This window comes from Bombyx mandarina, chromosome 13 (genome assembly GCF_030267445.1).
Source record: "Bombyx mandarina strain Sakado chromosome 13, ASM3026744v2".
In the NCBI taxonomy this organism is placed as follows: Eukaryota; Metazoa; Arthropoda; class Insecta; order Lepidoptera; family Bombycidae; genus Bombyx; species Bombyx mandarina.
In genome coordinates, this window is record NC_143220.1 from 1852809 (window position 1) to 1873304 (window position 20496).

Here is a 20496-nt window from a genome sequence, read left to right on the forward strand (position 1 = left end):
ATATTCTAATTAAAGCTTTTCAGATAATTTCTTCTTCATAGTCGTACACTCCTGCGGAGTGAACTCAACGTGAAAATTATCTCAAATGAAGTCAGTCAAGAATTAAAGAGATGTCAGGCTTCTGTTGGTATTTTCAAACCACCTTTAGTACAGAATAAAATGAAAAATTAAAAGATTATTACTTCTGATCATCAGACCATTAAAATATGACACTTGAAAAATTCATATTTTTTTAACTATTTTGGTTTTAGAATAGAACCCATAATTCTTAGATGTGCCTACTAAATCTGTTGTAGTCTACACATTTGCTATTTAAATATGTATACATATAAATTTATTATTAATAAGTCGTAATAGTGTATGTTTTAAATATGCATTGGCAAGCCAGCTATTCAGGTCTAGACTTGATTATTACAAAAACATTTTTCAACTATAATTTTGAATTAATGTTGGCTAAAACCACTTTTCAATCGTCTGTCAGTAGTAGCATTCTCATTAAATTAATTTTACTCCTACTAATTCGTATCCTGATTTTCGATTAAAGCCTCACGATTCAAGAAAAGGGTTGTCATTCATTAAAGTGAATGTCAAATCAACTTACAACGTACACACATAATTATTTATATTATATAACATTATGCCAACTGCATAGTTAGATCTAGTTACTGGCCAAAGGACAAGAAAAAAACAAAAACACTACAATTATTCTAGTCGTTTATATGTTATAGAAAACTTTCTTATTCCTAAATATACCTATATATTATTATAGTCAATCTTTGTGTTTGACCTCTGCATTCCTAAGCCGTATCTTTTAATCATCGATGATTCTTGTGTATTATTTAATTTAAATGTTATTGTTTTCCATTAGACAAACTAATGATAAACTATGAACGTCGAAGCGTTCCAGCCTTTGAACGTTAATTTAGTTTGGTTTACCAATTAAATTTGTTTACAAACGCATGCAATAGACGCGATTATTTTATTTTAAGATCTGACAGGAGATCGCATCTCACATCATAAAACTTTGTTTTTCAAAAGACAAATGCATAGGTTTTTTTTTTCGAACAGGAAAACTGGCCAACCGTGATTTGCAGTTTTTTTTTTTTAATTATTATTGAAGTAGCTCGACGTATACATATGTAGTTTAGTAATTATTTTAATGTTTTTTCAATGCATTTGAATAAAGCAAAACACTTCCTTATGTATATATGTATAACAGATTTATAAAATAGCCATTCATTTAGAACTGTCTGTTCTATTTAAAGCAGCTCTATTTAAAGCTAGGAATATTTCAACTCAATAAATTTCATTCGAACTCAATCGATAAATATTTTTCTTTATATGAAACAATATTCATTATTTCAAAATTTTAAGTATGTTTCAATGATACTATGTACACATATGGACTTGTTGTTGTCTGAAATAAAATAAATCATTCATTCTACACTACAACTGGGGAGTAATGAAAAAATTAAGCGGCCCTAACATTGCACCTGTGCGGACTTACAGTCCAAGATCCCAGGACCACCAGACGTCACGTATTTTCTGACTGTGGCCGATTGCGTAGTGTTAGTATGTACTAAGAACGCATGCCTACCTGCTAGCTTGCTTAGACGGCCAATTTTCAGGTATCAGGTTATCAAGGTACATTAAATCATTACGTACTTCACGTAAATTCTTAAAGTTCATTTTTACGTATCGTTTAGGCAATATCCGTAAAAATAAGTCGCCAATTAGGCACCACAAGCAAAAATCATCATGTATAAAAATCAGCTTTCAGAATTTACGTGAAGTTAAGTAATTATTTTGGGAGTTTTAAAGAGTCTGCAAAGCAATTCGGCCGACGGAAAGTGTCTGGGAGTATTGGCGATTTATTTTTAAGTTGTTTGAAGTCGTCGTGGTCTAAAGGATAAGACGTCCGGTGCATTCGTATGTAGCGATCCACCGGTGTTCGGATCCCGCAGGCGGGTACCAATTTTCCTAATGAAATATGTACTTAACAAATGTTCACAATTGACTTCCACGGTGAAGGAATAACATCGTGTAATAACGTGTATCTTACGATGGACAAAGAACCTCTGGAATTCTTCGTGCTCTGTATCGCCTCAAGAATTTCCTACCATCAGCGACTAAGACTATGCTGGTACAAGCCTTGATCTTCCCTATAATTGATTATGGTGATGTGTGTTATTTTGACCTGAATGCAGACCTTCTTAATAAACTTGATCGTCTTCTTAATAACTGCATTCGATTTATTTTTAATCTTCGTAAATATGATCATATATCTTCCTATCGTGCTCAGCTCAAACTTCTACCGATTCGCCAGCCCCGTAATTTACGTGCACTGACGACTCTTCATTCTTTACTTATGTCTCCTGAACCTCCTTCCTATCTAACTCCCTATTTTCAATATCTTCACTCCAGCCATGAGCGGGCCCTACGTTCTCTCAATAGCCTATTAATTCATTGTCCCACACATAGTTCTAGTTATGTTCGTAACTCTTTCGTCGTGCAATCTGTTCTGCTATGGAATGCACTTCCTCTCGAGATCAGGACTATTACTAACCGTTGCACGTTCAAGTTAAGAGTTCGGCGAATGTTGTTGGAAAAGTTAGCGGAATCATCATGAACTTATTAAGATGAAGTTATTTGTTAAGGAAATTTATTAATATATTCCTTTTAATACTATATAAACTATAATATGTATGTATGTTATTGTGTATGTATGTATGTATATATGTATATATTATTATGTATGTATGTATATACTTTTTGTAACTTAATATAAATTTCATTGCACCTATCACTATCCTCTCTGCACTACCTTTGGTTGACTGGTAGAGAATGCCTTAGGCATTAATTCCGCCAATGTAAATTTTACATGAAGTGTAATAAATAAATAAAATAAATAAATAATAAAAATCAAACCCGCAAAATTATAATTTGCGTAATTACTGGTGGTAGGACCTCTTGTGAGTCCGCACGGTTAGGTACCACCGCCCTGCCTATTTCTGCCGTGAAGCAGTAATGCGTTTCGGTTTGAAGGGTGGGGCGGCCGTTGTAACTATACTGAGACCTTAGAACTTATATCTCAAGGTGGGTGGCGCATTTACATTGTAGATGTCTATGGGCTCCAGTAACCACTTAACATCAGGTGGGCTGTGAGCTGGTCCAACCATCTAAGCACAAACTTGAGCCATTAACTCAAGGTGGGTGGTGACATTTACATTCTGGATTCTATAGGCCCCGGTAACCATTTAACCCAAGGCGGGGCTCCTCGACCGACTCGACTTTTAATTTTTACGTTTATATAAAATAAAATAAAAATGATTTTTTTTGTACGTGAACGTGCTCACACTCCGCCTGAATATAGAAATCACTAAATCTAAGACTCATCTTTAAAGTAATTAGACGGTCCAGCCTTTTGAATCGAAATAAATGACTATTTCGCACCAGACATTCGGGCAGGGTGGTAGCATTTATCCTTGCGGGATTACAATACGTTCTGCCACCATTGATTACGCATTCGGTTTCATTTTAATAACAAGATGTTATTCAATCTTCGTGGGAGTCATTTAAAATATTGAATAAGTACGAATTACGTGAAATAAAATCCTCCCTGTACGGTTTGCTGCGACAAAACTTTTGACGACATGAATTATTTACATTTAAGATTACTCGGTCTGAAATTTATTTTGAGGAGAAATCTCTTAGATAAGATAACTAATAACCTTCTTTTTATTAATACAGGGATCGACAGCAGATCATATGACTGTTTTATTAGGATTAGTGGCTCATATGACAAAATGTGCAAAAAGTTTTACTGCTTTGTTTTGAAATTCAAAGGCACTGTGAGAGAATGTATTTATTTGGCAGTGGCCCTAAATTAAGTGATATAGCTTAATTATCCTCAACTCATTAATTGGTATGGAATTTTTATGGTTAAATGATATGATTTATTTATTCTATCTGATCGCTAATTTCAGCGATTAGCAATTAGCGACCCGTCAGAATGCGATGGAAAGAAGTATATTGAATGTAAGAAAAATACCAAAGATAAAAAGCGAATACATTAGAGAAAAAACAAAGCTGATAGATGCTCTCAGGTACGCTCTAACACAAATGTGGCGTTGGGACATCTTGCGAGATATACGGATAAAAGATGGACATTAGAAACCACAACATGGGAAGGGCCAGTGGGCAAAAGAAGAAGAGGACGACCAAGGAGCAGATGGACCGACGAAATAATAGCAGCAACTGGAAAATAATGGAGAAACAAAGCCAAGAATAGGAAAGAGTGGAGTAAGCTGGAGGAGGCCTATAACCGAATGGGGTTCGAATAACATACTTAATTTTTTTTATTTTTTATTTGATAAGGTGTTTAGGTTTAGGTAGCAACCGTGGGAGCTTACAATTAAAATACAGTAGGTGTCGATTCACGAAAGCAGTCCTTATTCCCATAGAAATTTATGGTAATTAGTTTTTTTTTTCCAATAACTCAACATTTTTTTGTTGTGAACAATTTTTTTTTAACGGTGTACATTAATTCCACTATGTGCCTCTTCAACACGTTTATTTGCAACGAAACTCGAATAACGAAATTCGAAATTGGACTGTATTAAAATTTACATTTTATATTGACCAAATATATAGGCGGGTAGTTACTAATAGCATACACAGTGACTAAGCAGTCGCTGTGTATGCTATTAACGGCCGTCTGGTGTAGTGGTAAGTGACATGGTCACTACACAAGGGGGTCGCGGGTTCGAATCCCGACAAGGGAAGATATTTGTATGATAAATATAAATGTCTTTTCCAGGGTTATGGATTTCTAGTGTATAATAAAAATCTTACATTTATATCCGTTATCTGGTACCTGTAACACAAGTTCTTCACGAACTTATCACGGGACCAGTTAACGCGGCGTGATTGTTAGTAAATATTTAATTATTTATTTATTTTATTTATTAGAAAAGTATAAATAAAAATAAATAACAGCGGTACGTGACCAGCACTTGCTCTTTAGTAGCAGGGGAGCCCAAGCGGGGATTTCGGGATTTACTAACGCGGCAGATTAATATACAGGGGGATACCTTGTACCCGGTTAAGTACCTCCACCAAATATGAACCTCATAAATAAGGCCGAGCGTCCAGGATAAAGGATCAGATTGGTAAAAAAAATTATCATCAGAAATTCTCGAGCGCGTCAGATTAAGGTAGGGTGAGTTAATTACATACTAAAAAGTGTATATTCCACTAAGTATGTGACAATTTGAGAGTGACGTAAAAAAGGGGAGGGCTACAAAGTCGTAAAAAAACCGTCATTTGGACATTCTTGAGCGTGGCTCAATTATTTATTTATTTTGAAGGAAATAATTCAATGCTCGAGTTAATCCCCATTTACCAGTCGGGGAGCCGACTATAGAACAAACGTGCAAATACAAATATCCTGACGTAGGTATAACCATCTTCTTACAGGTACTCTTCTATTTTCTAGGCACTCGCGTTTCCTTTTGAGTGGTCAAGAAGAAATGTGGTTGCCTAGAAATTAGAAGAGTACCTGTTATAAATTATAATGATGTCTTCAACCTAAAGCTTCCAAGATTTAACCTAGTTGGTTATACCGGGCGAGAATAGCTTAAAAGAACTTTTGGCATGCTTGTATGTTTTACGTTCATTTCGCTACATAAAAGGCGTTTGCTGGGTTTTTTTTTTATTCATAAGCGGGTGAACGACCTTATGGTCCACCGGGTTACCGGAGTGTGGACAACGACAACCTAGATTTCACCACCTTAAGACCTTAGTTCTAGGTCTCGGTTCTGCTTTATAATACAACGGTTTCCCCACCTAACCGGTTTCAAACCGAAACGCATTACTGCTCCGTCCGCAGTATTAGGCAGATTAGAGATACATACCCGTGTGGACTCAAAAGACGCCCTATCACCAGCAAGCCTTGTATGTAGGAAAACGGCCGAAACTATCGACAATTTTCGACATTTCTTAGAAAGTGCTTTCTAGATGCACACGGATTAGTTCTTGCACTAGCGTCTATTGTTTCATTATCCATGAGCTACGTTACGTTGTCTTTTTTGCCTTCAATAAATTGCCTGTTTGAAACGGGACTGCATAAAAAAGCGAAAACGTTCCGAACACCTAATTATTACGTATGACTAGGTATTAGGCGTGCCTTATTTTCGTCGGATGCTTCGTCCTCAGTCTCATGCGTTTTTTAGCCGCGATAGCTTCGCTTAGATTTCTCCTATGATACAAAAATTAATATTATTAGTTTCAGAATAACGTGTACTCCTTGCTTGCGTAAGATCAATATATTCGAAGAGTCATGAGGCCGGAAACAAGTTCTAATTGAATTTGCAAAAAATGCACTAAAGAAAACTAGTTTGTTATTATAAAATTTGAAGTTAATGGCCTTGGCTTATGCACGTCTGTTCAAAGCTTAGTAGCAAAACCGGGCTATGTTCCGCTGTGACTATCGCTGTCTGCTGTGACAAGATTTATTTGTAAGAACTTTCTGCTGAACTTTTAATGTACTACGAAAAAAAAATTTGCTAAACTGACAATAAATATTTCAAACACAACCGTTTTAATAATTGCGCACTCTTGTATTGCGAACAAGAAAACAAACATTCATGTTTATACATTACAGTTTTACCAATATAATAGAAACTTAGATTATTACATTAAGAATCTAATCATAACTATAGCTTACAATACTTCAAAGAGCCAGTCCTAAACATGTTTCGAAAAATTAATACTATTGCGCAATCTGAAGTAACAACATTTAACGATCCAATATTTATTACAGGTAGCAAAAAAATTAAGCATCTTGCACAACAGTCTATCAGGCTATCATCTGAATAGATAGTTTACTGGTGGTAAGACCTCTTGTGAGTCCGCACGGGTAGGTACTACCACCCTGCCTATTTCTGCCGTGAAGAAGTAACGCGTTTCGGTTTGAAAGGTGGGGCAGCCGTTGTAAGTATACTGAGACCTTAGAATTTATATCTCAAGGTGGGTGGCGCATTTACGTTGTAGATGTATATGGGTTCTAGTAACCACTTAACACCAGGTGGGCTGTGAGCTCGTCCACCCATCTAAGCAATAAATAAAAAAAGATAAGCAATTTAATAACCTCGAGCTACTGATTATATCATCTTCAAATGCAAAGATATATCCGACGTAGTATGTCACTGACTTACCCATAACCACCACTATTTCCCAGCATTCCCAAGAAAAGTCAGGCTGATGGTCATAAAACGGTAAACTAAATGTAGTTTTACAAAATTATACCGCAGTCCGCAACTAGCGGTAACAATAATGGAACGTAAATTAATTTATTACATCAATAATTAATTAGCACGTGAAGATTTAGGCTGATTGGTTTCAGCGCTATCTAAAATATTATATCATATAACAACGAATCTAACGCACCGTTATAATCTCTTTTCATTTGGTACATCGTGATTCAAGCCAACCAAGTTTAATGAATACTTACAAAAGTAAAGCCGACTCCCAGACTGACGACGTAGCCCCAGCCGCCGTCGGGTGCAACCCATCCAGCTTTGTTTTTCTTATTTCCACTACTCTCTATGTGTGCGAAAGCCTCATCCATTTTCACAAAGTTCTTTCACACGAAATTCAAATAATAATAAAAAATCAAATTATTTTTTTTTTACTCATATATTTTGATCATATTGTATCGTATTACATATAGTTTTAATTTTTTTTAATTTATCGAAGTGAAAATAAAACGTTTTCGTCGTCACTCAGTTAGCATTTTATCGTGTGATTCAGATACGGTCCGCGCACGTCCTCACCGAAGTGTTTTCGTAATGACAATAAGAGCTCTTGTTCAATGAATACATTCTTATTAACACTATGGAGAATTATGGAATCAGTTGTCACTCAAGTCCTGCCCTTTCAATCACTAGTTAATATAACACTCATCAATTTTCATATTTCATAGCTGTATGTCGTCAATTATATAACCCCGTTCATCTATTCGGGAGTAGATTAGAATAAATAGGTATGCGATTCGCGTCAATTGGAGTTAACCCGTTCTTCACTCGTGCTCCGTCTGGTCTACCCTCACCTGATTTTATCATCTAATTCCTTCTACTCTTGACCCTAATTCCTACTTTGAGCTCCCGGCGTAGGTCGTGTTATAGACACTGACTAATACTATCATCCGTCCTTATACCATCACCTTTATCATTTTTAGTCACCGAGTCATAAAAATTTAATAATAAATTAAAATAAGCCCTCACCTTATAGTGGGCTCTGGGAACCGCTTGTTTTACTGTTATTGCGGAAATGGACGAACGAGCTCACGGCCCACCTGTTGTTAAATGGTTACCATCAAACGATACAACTATACCGGTCCTCGAATCCTGTAAGCAAACCAACCAAATTTGTTATGAAACAGGAACTTAGCGTAATTACTATGCCGTTGAGGTATATACCTTTTATTAGGTTTCAAGATGAATAGAGGCATTGACTTTGTGATATCTATGAGCTCCGCCCACCGCTTAGTACCAGGTGAGCCGTGAGCTCGTTCAGCCATCTACGCAAGATAGATAGAATAAGATAAGATAGGAGTGTAAGTCTCTTTCCAAAAAAAGGATCTAATTCAAGTTATTGCATATTTGTTAAGGCTGGAATTTAAGCTTTTTGAGGAAACCTATGAACGTGATAATAAAAATGTTGTGAAACACATGACTACCTAAATACTTTAAGCGAATTTAAATTGTATGTCATTAAACATACTAATAATAGTTATTAGAAAGAAACAACAAGAGTTACTCAATAATAAATCACTATGACGACAATTCCCGCAATCGTGTCCAGTGCTTAGTATAGTATCTTTGATGGTATTTATAAAATGTTTATAACGTTATTGGTTCGGCAAGCTAGGAAAGTGCGTTTTTAATTACAGCAATGATACATAAACTCTGTTTTTTATTGATTCTACAAATTTATTTGACGTTTAATGTTTTACGTCAAGGAAACTTCATCAAGTTGTTTTCTGTTACGTAGGTATAATAATATTTAAAGGATAGGTATTTAAAAAAATAGTTGAGACTACAAGTTTCGTTAACCGCGAATAACGGTGTGTAGTTGTGATCAAGTTAGCCGCGGGCCAGCTTCAAAAAAATTAAATTAGTTACGACGTAAAAAAAATTTTTTTTCGTGCATGTGGTCGTACCTCCTTTGGAGTATCCGCGCCTAGGGGCACTCGGGGTATGTGGTACTTGACGATCTGCCGATGTTGGGAGCAGACCACGGGCCCAAGGATATCTTTAGGGTTCTTCCACACCAAGTACCTTGCACTCTATCACCCGACGTTTGATCTCCACCCGGGGTCAAAACCCGGTCAAATTAGGAGGGCACCTGTCATCAACACTACAACCAGACTCGCGACGCCACCCCGAGAACGCCCGACGGGTCGTCGACGCGATCGTCGATGACTAATTAAATCGAAACATGTTTTGAATATGATCAACGTTCTTTAAGGTTAAGTAATTATTACTGAGATTCTTAACGAGATCAATAGTTGCGGATTCGATACTCAGGCCGTTTCTCTGAACCTTATTTTATGTTATCTATAAATTTCCAATTATTTAAACCTTTACGGCATCACGGGAACATAAAATTTGGTAGGTACTTTTATTTAAAACGTATATAGTATTGTATGTAGGTAGGTATCGGTAGTTTTCGGTTTCATGATTATTGAACCATTACTGGAGTATCCACAAATTCAGTGACACTTAAATTACTTTATCTCTTAGTTAACTAGATAACTACTAACTGGGCCTTACGGTTCAACCACACTATTATTACGTTTTCGTTATATTACATTTTCGCGGGATAAAAAGTTATATACTTAAAAAAACTGGTCCATAAATTACTAGTGGATTTTGTAGATCCGCAAACAAAGTCGTAATGCTATCGTATTTCAGCTGTCAACCATTTTAGCATGATTGAGGAATTAATTAACAAAATTAGTATACATTCAGAATTTAATTGGAGATTTCTTTCTAATAATTGAGATGGACGAAGTTTGCAGGAATCAAATGTATTGTATAATGTTCCACCTTAATAATAGAAGAGCATGACAGCTTCAGTACAGAAACAGGCTGGAAGGTTTCCTACACAGACGGCCTTATAACCTTAGCCCAGTCTTTCTCAAAGTGGGCGATAACGCCCCCTGGGGGGCGTTTGAAACCTAGAGGGGGGCGTTAAGGGGCCCAGGAAAAAATGGGGGGCGTTGATGTGGGTTAGGGGGGCGCTGTAAAATTTGTAATTTCATTTACTTAATTTACCCAATACCGTCCAATGTCAAATAGTACAGTAAGCCTAAACAGCTCACTTATTGTAAAAATTGCTTACTATTTTATTTCTATATAATAATACGTTGGGGAAAAAGTTTCTTCGCATTTTTTAAGAACATTCACAACATTTTTTGATATAGTTTATTCGCATTTAAGTAAAGTATGTCGGTACCATTTTGTTCGATAGCTTTTTGCCATCTTGTAGGTAGGGACATGATCCCATTGCTATAGAAAATTTGGGGCTTCTGATCAAAATACCGCGACAATTGGTTTTGGCAGTCCTCTCGTGATGTTAACCTGACACTGCCTAAAGAATTCTGAAGAGACCGAAACAGGTAGAAATCTGAAGGTGCAAGGTAACACCTCCCAGCCAAGCTCTCTTAATTTTTGCTGAGTGGCTAAAGATGTGTGAGGTCTAGCGTTATCGTGATGAAAAACCACACCCCTTGATTTATTCCGGTTGATTAATTCCGGCCGCTTTCTCTCAACTTCTTGCTTTAATCTTATCAGTTGTTCGCAGTAGAGTTCAGAATCGATGGTCCTGCCTGGTGGTAACAGCTCATAATGTATAATGCCCTTCCAACCCCACTACACACACAGCATCACCTTGTTGCGAGTTAACCCGGGTTTTGCCAGAGTCTGTGAAGCCTAACCGGCCTTCGACCACAACCTTTCTCGTACGTTCTTGTCGTACGTGATCCACTTTTCATCACTAGTTATCAGCTTCTTCAAAAATGGTTCGGTTTCATTACGTCGTAATAAAGAATCACCAATGAGTACACGGTTCATTAGGTTTCTTTCAGTGAGCTTTTTTGTGTACCCAGTTTTTTTCAAGTGCGCCATAACTATTTTGTGGACAATTCCCAGTTCTTCAGTTACGTCGTAACTACTGATATGCCGATCTTGCCCTACTTTTTCAAAAATGACATCGATTTTATCCGTAATAGGGCGACCAGAGCGACGTGCATTTTTGACATCAAAATTTTCTGATTGAAAACGCTTAAACCAAATTTGTGCTACTCTCACAGACACTGCACTAGGTCCATAAACATCGCAATATTTTTTCACGGCTGGCGTTGCTTTTTCACCTTTTTTGTAGTAAAATTTTAAAATGTATCGAATGTCTTCATTAGATTCACTCGTCTTGACAGTACGGAAAATAAATAAAATCACACATCTGCCTAATTTTAATTTGGAATTATCTTCTTTCGAACTTAAACTTTTAATGATACCAAAACCAGCCAGATACAAATAGTATAGCCAAGGAGATTTTATTACAAGTTCATACATTTTTAAGCTATTGCATAGCTTTTATCGCGGGCCTTGAGCGTGGCGACCGAATCATGAAATTCCGTAACGAAAAAAACCTAACATCCCTCACTCCGCCTACCATGTAGCTCGCGTTCAACACATTCACACGTTGCGCTTGTGTAGTGTTTGTGAATAAGCGCGTGGCGTGACGTCACACTGCATGCGCATCATGAAAAGTCTGCCCATCTCTCTCTCGCGCGGTTTAGCTTATGAGTATGAAGGGGACAGTTAAGGTTTTGCCTTTATTAAGGTTTAATATAGCGTGGTCTTCTTTTATTATTGTTTTAATATTAAATTATCATTGTCTAATTATAATGTCATAAGTTGATAAAAAATGCTATCCAATAGCTTTACCGCCGCAGTTCCCGATTGCCACACGTTTTTTTTTGGCAAGAGGAAATCGCCGGACTTCCGCCCTTCACTGGGGTTGGAGGGCGGGGCATGTCGGAGTCGAACCGACTAAAACCTCTTGTCGCTCAACAACCAGCATCCAAACCTTGCATGAGACAGAGCTCATCAAAAGGCAAAGGAGGGAAAGTGAAGCGTTTAGTGCGGAGCACATCTCTCCCATCACCCTCCCCTTCGGGACGCCGGACTGGTGGTCGTCGGCGCCACGACCACCAGTCCTCTCGGTCGGCGGGCTGCCCGAAGCCCGCCTAGATGGCGCCCGTTAGAATGGTCTATCCTACGGAATACCCCGCTGGGTCAGAACCAGCGTGGGTTGAGAATAGCCGGCCTTCCATCACCTGGATGCTCATGCGTAAAACGTATGCAGATCAGCTTGCACGTCGTCTTCTTAGGCCCCCTTCGCCGGTCCCCAGGCCGACATGTGAGGGAGATCCGAAACACTTAGAGGGCCAGGGCTTGGGCGAGATTCGCCTCCCTGGACCCCGCTCGATGGCGACGGGCCTGTGCATCTCTCACGCGCCCCGCCACCTCCTTTAGCGAGATGGTGCACTCGCAGAAGTCGAGCATCGCCTTTCACGACTCGTCGTCACCGAGCATCGATGCCAGAGCACTCGGCAACGACAAGTCGTTTCCTATTTTTGCGACGAGGACACGCCGCCACCCCTCCCATGTGGGGCAGGCGACGAGCGTATGCTCTGCCGTGTCCAAGTCGCAACCACAATGGTGGCACTCTGCCGTCGGCTCGGCTCCGATCCGGTGCAGGAACTCACCGAAGCAACCATGCCCAGTGAGTACCTGCGTGAGCCGGAAAGTGAGGCGTCCTCTGTCACGATTTACCCAATTCAGAAGAACCGGGCGAATCGCCTCGACGGTCCTACGACCAGCCGAAGGATCGACCAGCCGCCTGGACCATGACTCCAGCACGGACCGCCGAGATTAGGCCCTCCGCGCTCTGACCACACCGAGCCTGGGACGCGCCACGCCCCGAGCACGAAGGTTAGCCCGCCACTGATAGTCAGCGGCGGGCGCCTTTGCCTCCAGGACCCAAGGCGGCGTCCCAGCCAGTACACACGCCGCCTCGAAAGAGATGGTGCGAAACCACGGATGATCCTGACCGCGATGGTGCGTTGCGGCCGTTGCAGCAACTTCGCTATCCCCACGGCCAGTGACTGGCCCCACGCGGGCGCCTCGTATAAGGTGCGTCACCTGGTCAGGCCCCCGATGTTGGGAAGAAGCCGGCTTAACATGCCGGCCACCCCCAACAAACGAGGGACCAGGTTCTGAAAGTGAACACGGAAGGTCCAACGACTGTCCAGAATGAGGCCGAGGTACTTCAACTGCACCCCGACCCGATACGGACGCCTCCAACCATGATATGGGCATCTACAGGTGGCACTCTCCGCGGCCTGTGGAACCACATGGCCTCGGTTTTACTGAGTGTCACGTCGAGGCCTAATCTCCTGATTTTGCCGATGACATGCGCCACTCCAGCGGTGGCAAGACGAGCAAACTCAGCAAAACTCCCCCCGGGACATGACCAGCGTGTCGTCTGCATAACAGATTACGCTTAGTTCCGAGAGGAGGGCACCTCTCAGTACCCAGTCATACCCGATATTCCACAAAAGGGGGCCGAGCACCGACCCCTGTGGAACACCGCGCACGACCGGGAACCTGTGCACGATCCCACCGTGCTCAGTACACGTGACCGATCTGTCCTCCAAGTAGGAAGCCACCAGTCGGCGAAGGTAGGGGGCACTCCGTGTCCTTTTTTTTTTTTTTTTTTTTTCGGGTAGAGGGCCGAACCTCCTACGAGGTCCCCGCGCAAAAGGGGCGCGCGGGGTATGTGAGACTCAACGATCTGCATGGTGTTGTGAGCAGACCGCGGGCCCAAGGATTTTAGGACCCACCCACTAAACGACTCCCCCTGCACTCTTACACCCGACGTCCGATCCCCTCCGAGGTCAGAACCCGGATGAGGTAGGGGGGCTACCGCGGTCAACACTACAACCAGACGGCGCGGCTCACCCCAAGGACGCCCAGCCGACGGAGCCTTCGAGGCGAATCGAAGGCTCTGAAACGTCGGCCGTCTCGGTACGGCAGCCCGTCGGGCCGCCCAGACGGTGCCGCTGGTGTCCCGGAATACCCCGCTGGACCAGAACCAGCCTGCCGGGTCGGGACGCGATACACCGTCGACCGGTCGCTCTATTCACTCCACGGCAGCGCGCTAGAGTGCTGGTAGCGCGCCGCGCGGCCTCACCCCCTCAGGTCGCCCCTTGACCTTCACCGGGGGGGAGGCCGCCACCTACAGGGGCCGGGACGTACGGGCGTATTCCAGCCTCCGGCCCCCGGCTCGACGGCGACGGATCGGTACGGAAAGGGAAGAGCTCTCCCTCTCTCGCTCCGCCGCCTCCTTCTGCGATATGGTGGACTCGCAGAAGTCGAGCATCGCCTTCCAGGACGCGTCGCTGCCGAGCATCGTAGCCACGACGCGCGGCAGCGAGAGGTCCTCACCTATGACCGCGACGAGGGCGGCGCGTTGCTCGTCGAATCCAGAGCAACGCGCCAATGTATGTTCCGCTGTGTCTTCCTCGTCGCGGTCCGCGCAGTGGTGGCACTGCGCCGTCGGTTCCCTTCCGGCTATTTTGAAAAGGTACCGGCCAAAACAACCATGGCCGGTCAACATTTGCGTCAGCCGGAAGGTGAGGCATCCGCGGTCGCGGCCCACCCAGTCCGCGAGAACCGGGCGGACCGCCTCGACGGTACGGAGGCCGGCCGACGGGTCCGCCAAGCGGCGAGACCACGCCTCCAGCACGGACCGCCGAGATTGGAGCCTCCGCGCTCGAACTACACCTTCGCCGGGGCGCCCTTCCCCCTAGAGCGGAGGTCGCTACGCCACCTGTAATCGGCAGCGAGCGCCTCCGCCTCCAGGTCCCAGGGTGGCGCCCCGGCGAGCAAGCACGCCGCCTCGAAGGAGACGGTGCGGTATCCTCGGATCGCCCTGACCGCGATCGCACGCTGCGGACGTCGCAGAGCCGCGACGTTCTTGCGGGTCAGGGCGCGGCACCATACGGGAGCCCCGTATAGTGCCATCGACCGCACCACCCCATGTAGAGGCGGCGCGCCACCTGATCGGGACCCCCGACGTTTGGAAGCAGCCGGCTCAGAGAGCCGGCCGTCGCCATCAGTCGAGGGCCCAACTTCTCAAAGTGAGCGCGGAAGTTCCACCGACTATCCAGTTCGAGGCCGAGGTACCGAAGACCGGTCACCCCAACCCCGACGCGGACGCCTCCGATCACGAGGTGGGCACCCACAGGCGGCGCTCGTCCCGGCCCGTGAAAAAGCAGGGCCTGGGTTTTATCGAGCGCCACCTCGAGTCCCAACCGTCGGATCCTAGTGACGACGTGTGCCACGCCTGCGCACGCCAGACGGGCAGACTCCCGGTAGTCCCTCCCCGGAGCCACGACCAACGTGTCGTCGGCGTAACATATTACGCTCAGCCCGGGGAGGGGACCCCGAATGACGCCCCGCAGGACCCAGTCGTAGCCGATGTTCCACAGCAGGGGGCCCAGGACAGACCCCTGCGGAACACCGCGCTCGACGGGGAAGCGGTACATCGTCCCACCGTGTCCGATGCACTGGATCGACCTGCCCTCGAGGTAGGAGCCGATCAGTCGGCGGAGGTATGCGGGGACGCCGTGATACTCCAGCGCCCCCGCGATCACCGACCAGGGCAGGGTGTTGAAGGCGTTCCTTACATCTAAGGATAGCGCCATCGCCACCCCGCCCCGGGATACGGCTTCGTCGGAGAGGGCCCGCACGCGCAGAATTGCGTCGATAGTCGAGCGGCCCTCTCTGAAGCCGTATTGCTCCGCCGAAAGATCGGGACCCGTCTCGGTCAGGTGCCGGACGATGCGGGCGGCGACGATTCTCTCGAGCATCTTGCCCGCTTCGTCCAGCAACACGATGGGGCGATAGCCCGCGGGTGAGTCCGCGGGGCGCCCGTCCTTCCGCAGAAGGACCAGTCTGCCCGTCTTCCATTTCGACGGGAACCGTCCCGACTCGAGGCACGCTTCGAAAAGCCCCCCGAGCCGGTCCCCTAGGGCCTCGAAGGCCAAGCTCCAGACCCGGCCGTGAACGCCGTCAGGGCCGGGGCCGTGTCCTTCGCTCTCATTTTGGACACGGCCGCATGGATCTCCGCCCCGTGATAGGGGGAGGGGGCTCCTCGGCAGCGGGAACGCTGGGGCGACGTGGAGGTGTGCCCCACGTGGCGTCCATCTGGGGGGGCTCAAAGTCCCCCCCCGCTGCCGGCGGGAAAAGCGCGGAAACTATCTCCCGCAGCTGCCGAGGCTGGAGCCGCTCGGTCACCGGGAGCGCCCACGGCTGCAGTTTCCTGCGAACCATCTTGTATGGGCGCCCCCAGGGATCTTCGTCGAGCGACTCCAGGAGAGTCTTCATGCTCTGCTTCTTGGCCTCGCCGATGGCCAGCTGCAGCGCCGTCTGCTTTTGACGACAGTCAGCGTGCAGCTGGGCCGCCGTCTCCGCGAACGCAGCGTCGCGACGACGGCGGCGGCGGTGGCGTGCGCTCCGGCGGCGCGCCCTCACGCACTCCTCACGGAGTCTCGCGATCTCGGGCGACCACCAGAACGCACCCCCACGTGGTGCTCGGGGGCCGACCCGGGGCATGGCGGCATCACAAATGTTTGCCATGGTGCCCCGGAACCAGTCGACCTCCGCATCCACGTCCGCGAGCCGCGCGGGTTTTGGCGCCCACGCAGCAACAGCGGCCGCCTCCATCAGCAACTCCTTGTTCATCCGTTTCAAGGCCCACCTGGGGAACGAACGGGGCGCACCTTGCGGGAGCTCCTCCTCGCCGCGGGCGCCCGCGGCTGACGACGACGACAAGGAGGAGGCGGAGAGCTCGAATCGGACGTATCTGTGGTCCGAGAGCGTCTCCGCCCCCTCGAGTACGCGCCAGCCGCGGGTTCGGCATGCGACGGACGGGGACGCGAACGTCACGTCCACATGAGACTGCCCGTTCCACCGCACGCAAGTCGCGACCGAACCTCTGTTTATGAGAAAGAGGCTGGTCGCGATCGCCCACTCCGAAAGGGCCTCGCCTCGCGCATCCGTGCGGGGGGAACCCCAAGCCGTGCACTTGGCATTGAAGTCCCCCGCGACGATGACGGGGCGGGACCCGAGGCGGTGTAAAAGCGCCTCCAGCCCGCCCAGAAACCGTTCGAATTCGGCGAGGCTCCTGTTCGGAGAAAAGTACGCCCCGATCACGACGGTCCCGTCGATCCTAGCCGCAACGTACCCGGGTCCCTGGCCACCATATCCAAGGGGGGTAACGCCGCGGACTGTCGTAATATAATGGCCACGGAGCCGTCGACGTCCCCGATCCAGCAGTCCTGGTCAGTGGGGACGAAATACGGCTCCGCGGCGACAGCAACATCGATTGACCACTCCGCCATGGTGTGGACGAGGAGATCCTGTGCCCTGGCGGAGTGGTTCAAATTACATTGGAGGAAGCGATGGACGCAACCCATTACGGGGCTACGTCCATCGCTCCCTCGTCTGTCCCGCCCTGCGGCTCTTCTGGTGCCGCGGCGGGAACTGACTCACCGGCTGCCCTTTTTGCAGCCGGCTTCTTTTTCTTTCCGCCCCTCCTCGTTTTTGTAAAGGAGGGGGCGGACTTGCACGCCGGGCCCCCGGCCCGGTGGTCGGCCTTCCTGTTAGCCGCGTCGCACAAGACACAGTGCGGCGCGGCTGCGGTGCAGGAGGCTGCCTTGTGCCCCGGTTGGCCGCAGCGGAAGCACAGGTCGCTGCGGTCCACGGTCGAGGGGCACTTGGCGAGGCCGTGGCCGGTGCCGAAGCACCGAAGACAACGCCACGGCCTGCTCTCCTGCAGTTGCACGTGGGCCACTACCCAGCCCACGCGCAGCCATCCTGGGCTGTCCGAAGGCCGACCCTGTGGAGGGGTGGCCAGGAGGTTCGCCGTTGCGATGGGGCAACGCGCCCACGCCGTCCGGGTTCCGGAGTACGTCGCCCGGAGCTCCCCGACTTTGACGTCGGCGAGGGCGCAGTTGCCTTGCGACGCGATGGCCGCGGCGACCTCCTCCTTCGTGGCGCACTCGTCGAGGCCCGTAATCTTCACCTCCGCCATTTTTACGGGCCGCGCGATGCGCACCACCTCGGGGTCCGGCAGGATCTCCCTCAGCCGGGCCGCCAATTTTTCGGCCGCGGCGTTAGTGTTTGGGCCGGGGCATTCTATGAGACGGGCCCCGTTGGCCGTCTGCCGGACCTTGATGCCCCCCTCCACGCCGAGGGCGTCCACATTTACGCCGCCGCGCGCCTGGGTCATCACCTCATGGTAGGTGATGCCCTTTTCTTTGCCGGCCGGCAGCAGCTCCACTACCACTGCAGCCGACCGCGGGGCGCGCGGCCTCCTTCGTCCATTTCGGCCCCTCGGCTCCGCTCGACCCTCTTGGCGGGGAGCGGTGGCCGCAGGGGCGGGCTTGGGGCGCGGCGCAGGAGGCGCCGCCACTTTCTTAGGCCCACGCCGCACTACCGTCGTCCAGGCCTCATCCATGTTTGCTGGGGCCGGGGGCAGTGGGCGGGGCTGGGGAGTCGGTGCCGGTTTGGCGGCGTTGACGCCCCCCTTCTTTTTATTCCGACTCCTACCGGGCCCCACCTTCGCAGGCTGGGAGGGGGCAGGAGCGGCCTTCTGGGTCTTGGGCTGGCCGGTGATAGGTGCCCTTGAGGGGGCGGGTTTTGGTGCCCCCATATCCTTTGCCGATGATCCGGGTTTGGCCGGAGCAGCAGCCGAAGCGGCCGAACGTGCCGCTGGTGTCGCATCCTTTTTGGGACCGCCAGATGTTTTTGCGGCCATTTTCTTTCGGGGTGCCGGTATGGGGGCAGCGCCTTTCGCCTCGTGAGCGAGGGGCGGCCTCGCACGCTCCACCTTGGAGCGGCGTGCCTCCAAGATTAAGAGGCGCCGCCTCAGCTCTTCGGCCTCGCTTTCATCTTCCACTTCGGGCGGAGGGGGAACGGGGGCCGAGCTGCGCTGCTGCTCTATCAGGTCATTGACCAGCGTGCGCAGCTCTGCCATGTCAACCTTGATTTGACCGTTTTCAGCTCGCAGGTGGCCGTTCTCTTCGCTCACCTGCGCAAAGCGGGCGTGCATAAGGTCCAGCTCCCGCCGCAGGTCCGCGTTCTCCTTGTCCGTCGTGCGCTCCACCACCTCCACCAATATCTCCTCCATCGAGGTGGCTGAAGATTTGAGGGCCCGTAGGCAGTCACCCCTTAAGCCCGCGCTCGACTTCGTCGCCACCGCGGACACAAGTTTTTTAATAATGTTTAATCTACGGAGAGGGTCATAGGGACCCACCTCCGTCAGGGAGCGCTCCAGTCGCTCGACCTCTCCCACCTCTGTCCCATTCGGTGCCTTTCGGCAGGCGGCCCTGGACTGCGCCAAGGAGGCAGCATCCAGTCCGCGGGAAGAAACGTCACAATTAGTGGCGAGCGACGCCGCAGCAGTCGCCGGCCCTTCCGCCAACGCCATATATTTGGCGCTGGCAGGCTCACCCTCCGAGGAGTCAGACGGAGCGGAGGACGCCGGCCGTCGAGCCGACTTCCGCTTCCGCCAAGTCCGTTGCCGAACATTATCGGCGAACAGAGCCGGAGTCTCCCTCCCACTGGACGCGTCGCCCCTCGTGGAGCTTCGCGCCGAGTGCAGGGAAATCAGGCTGTCACAGCGCTCCAGTAACACGGTGGGAACTCGGTCCCTTACGCGACCCGTGCCGTCGCCCCCTTCGTCTTGACAAAGTTTGCCCCCCCCAGAAACGGTGGGGCAGCGTGCGGCCGATCGCTCGACCGCACGGAGGGATTCTCCCCCCGCAGAGCGGGAGGTACCCTCCTGGGGTAATAATTCTTTAACTGTTGCCATTTTCATTTTTCCTTTTTGATTAACCAGGGGTCGGTCCCCTCACAAGATCTCCTCGTCCACACCATGGCGGAGTGGTCAATCGACGTTGTTGTCGCCGCGGAGCCGTACTTCGTCCCCACTGACCAGGACTGCTGGATCGGGGACGTCGACGGCTCCGTGGCCATACTAATAAGACAATCCGCGGCGTTACCCCCCTTGGATATGGTGGCCAGGGGATCCGGGTACGTCGCGGCTAGGATCGACGGGACCGTCGTGATCGGGGCGTACTTTTCTCCGAACAGGAGCCTCGCCGAATTCGAACAGTTCTTGGGCGGGCTCGAAGCGCTTTTACACCGCTTCGGGTCCCGCCCTGTCATCGTCGCGGGGGACTTCAATGCCAAATGTACGGCTTGGGGCTCCCCCCGCACGGATGCGCGAGGCGAGGCCCTTTCGGAGTGGGCGATCGCGACCAGCCTCTTTCTCATAAACAGAGGTTCGGTCGCG

General features: G+C 48.3%; 2 protein-coding genes across 2 annotated transcripts in view; both read right to left on the reverse strand.

The window, feature by feature from the left end:
- The window catches only part of LOC114245335 (monocarboxylate transporter 6), a 49584-nt gene extending 41509 nt beyond the window's left edge, over positions 1 to 8075 (reverse strand). The window contains 1 exon segment of the mRNA XM_089732267.1: positions 7514 to 8075. Coding sequence (XP_089588393.1) covers positions 7514 to 7630 — 117 coding nt within the window. The 5' untranslated portion in view covers positions 7631 to 8075.
- A 9322-nt stretch (positions 8076 to 17397) lies between these two features.
- LOC114247075 (uncharacterized) lies at positions 17398 to 19632 on the reverse strand. The gene has a single exon (XM_028179912.2). It carries the CDS (start codon positions 19627 to 19629, stop codon positions 17614 to 17616), a length of 2016 nt encoding a protein of 671 aa, XP_028035713.2. The 5' UTR covers positions 19630 to 19632; the 3' UTR covers positions 17398 to 17613.
- Positions 19633 to 20496: the final 864 nt, after the last annotated feature.

Excerpts from the sequence above, each read along its gene's own strand:
- LOC114247075 (XM_028179912.2), bottom strand. The coding sequence starts at position 19,629 with ATGGCGTTGGCGGAAGGGCCGGCGACTGCTGCGGCGTCGCTCGCCACT.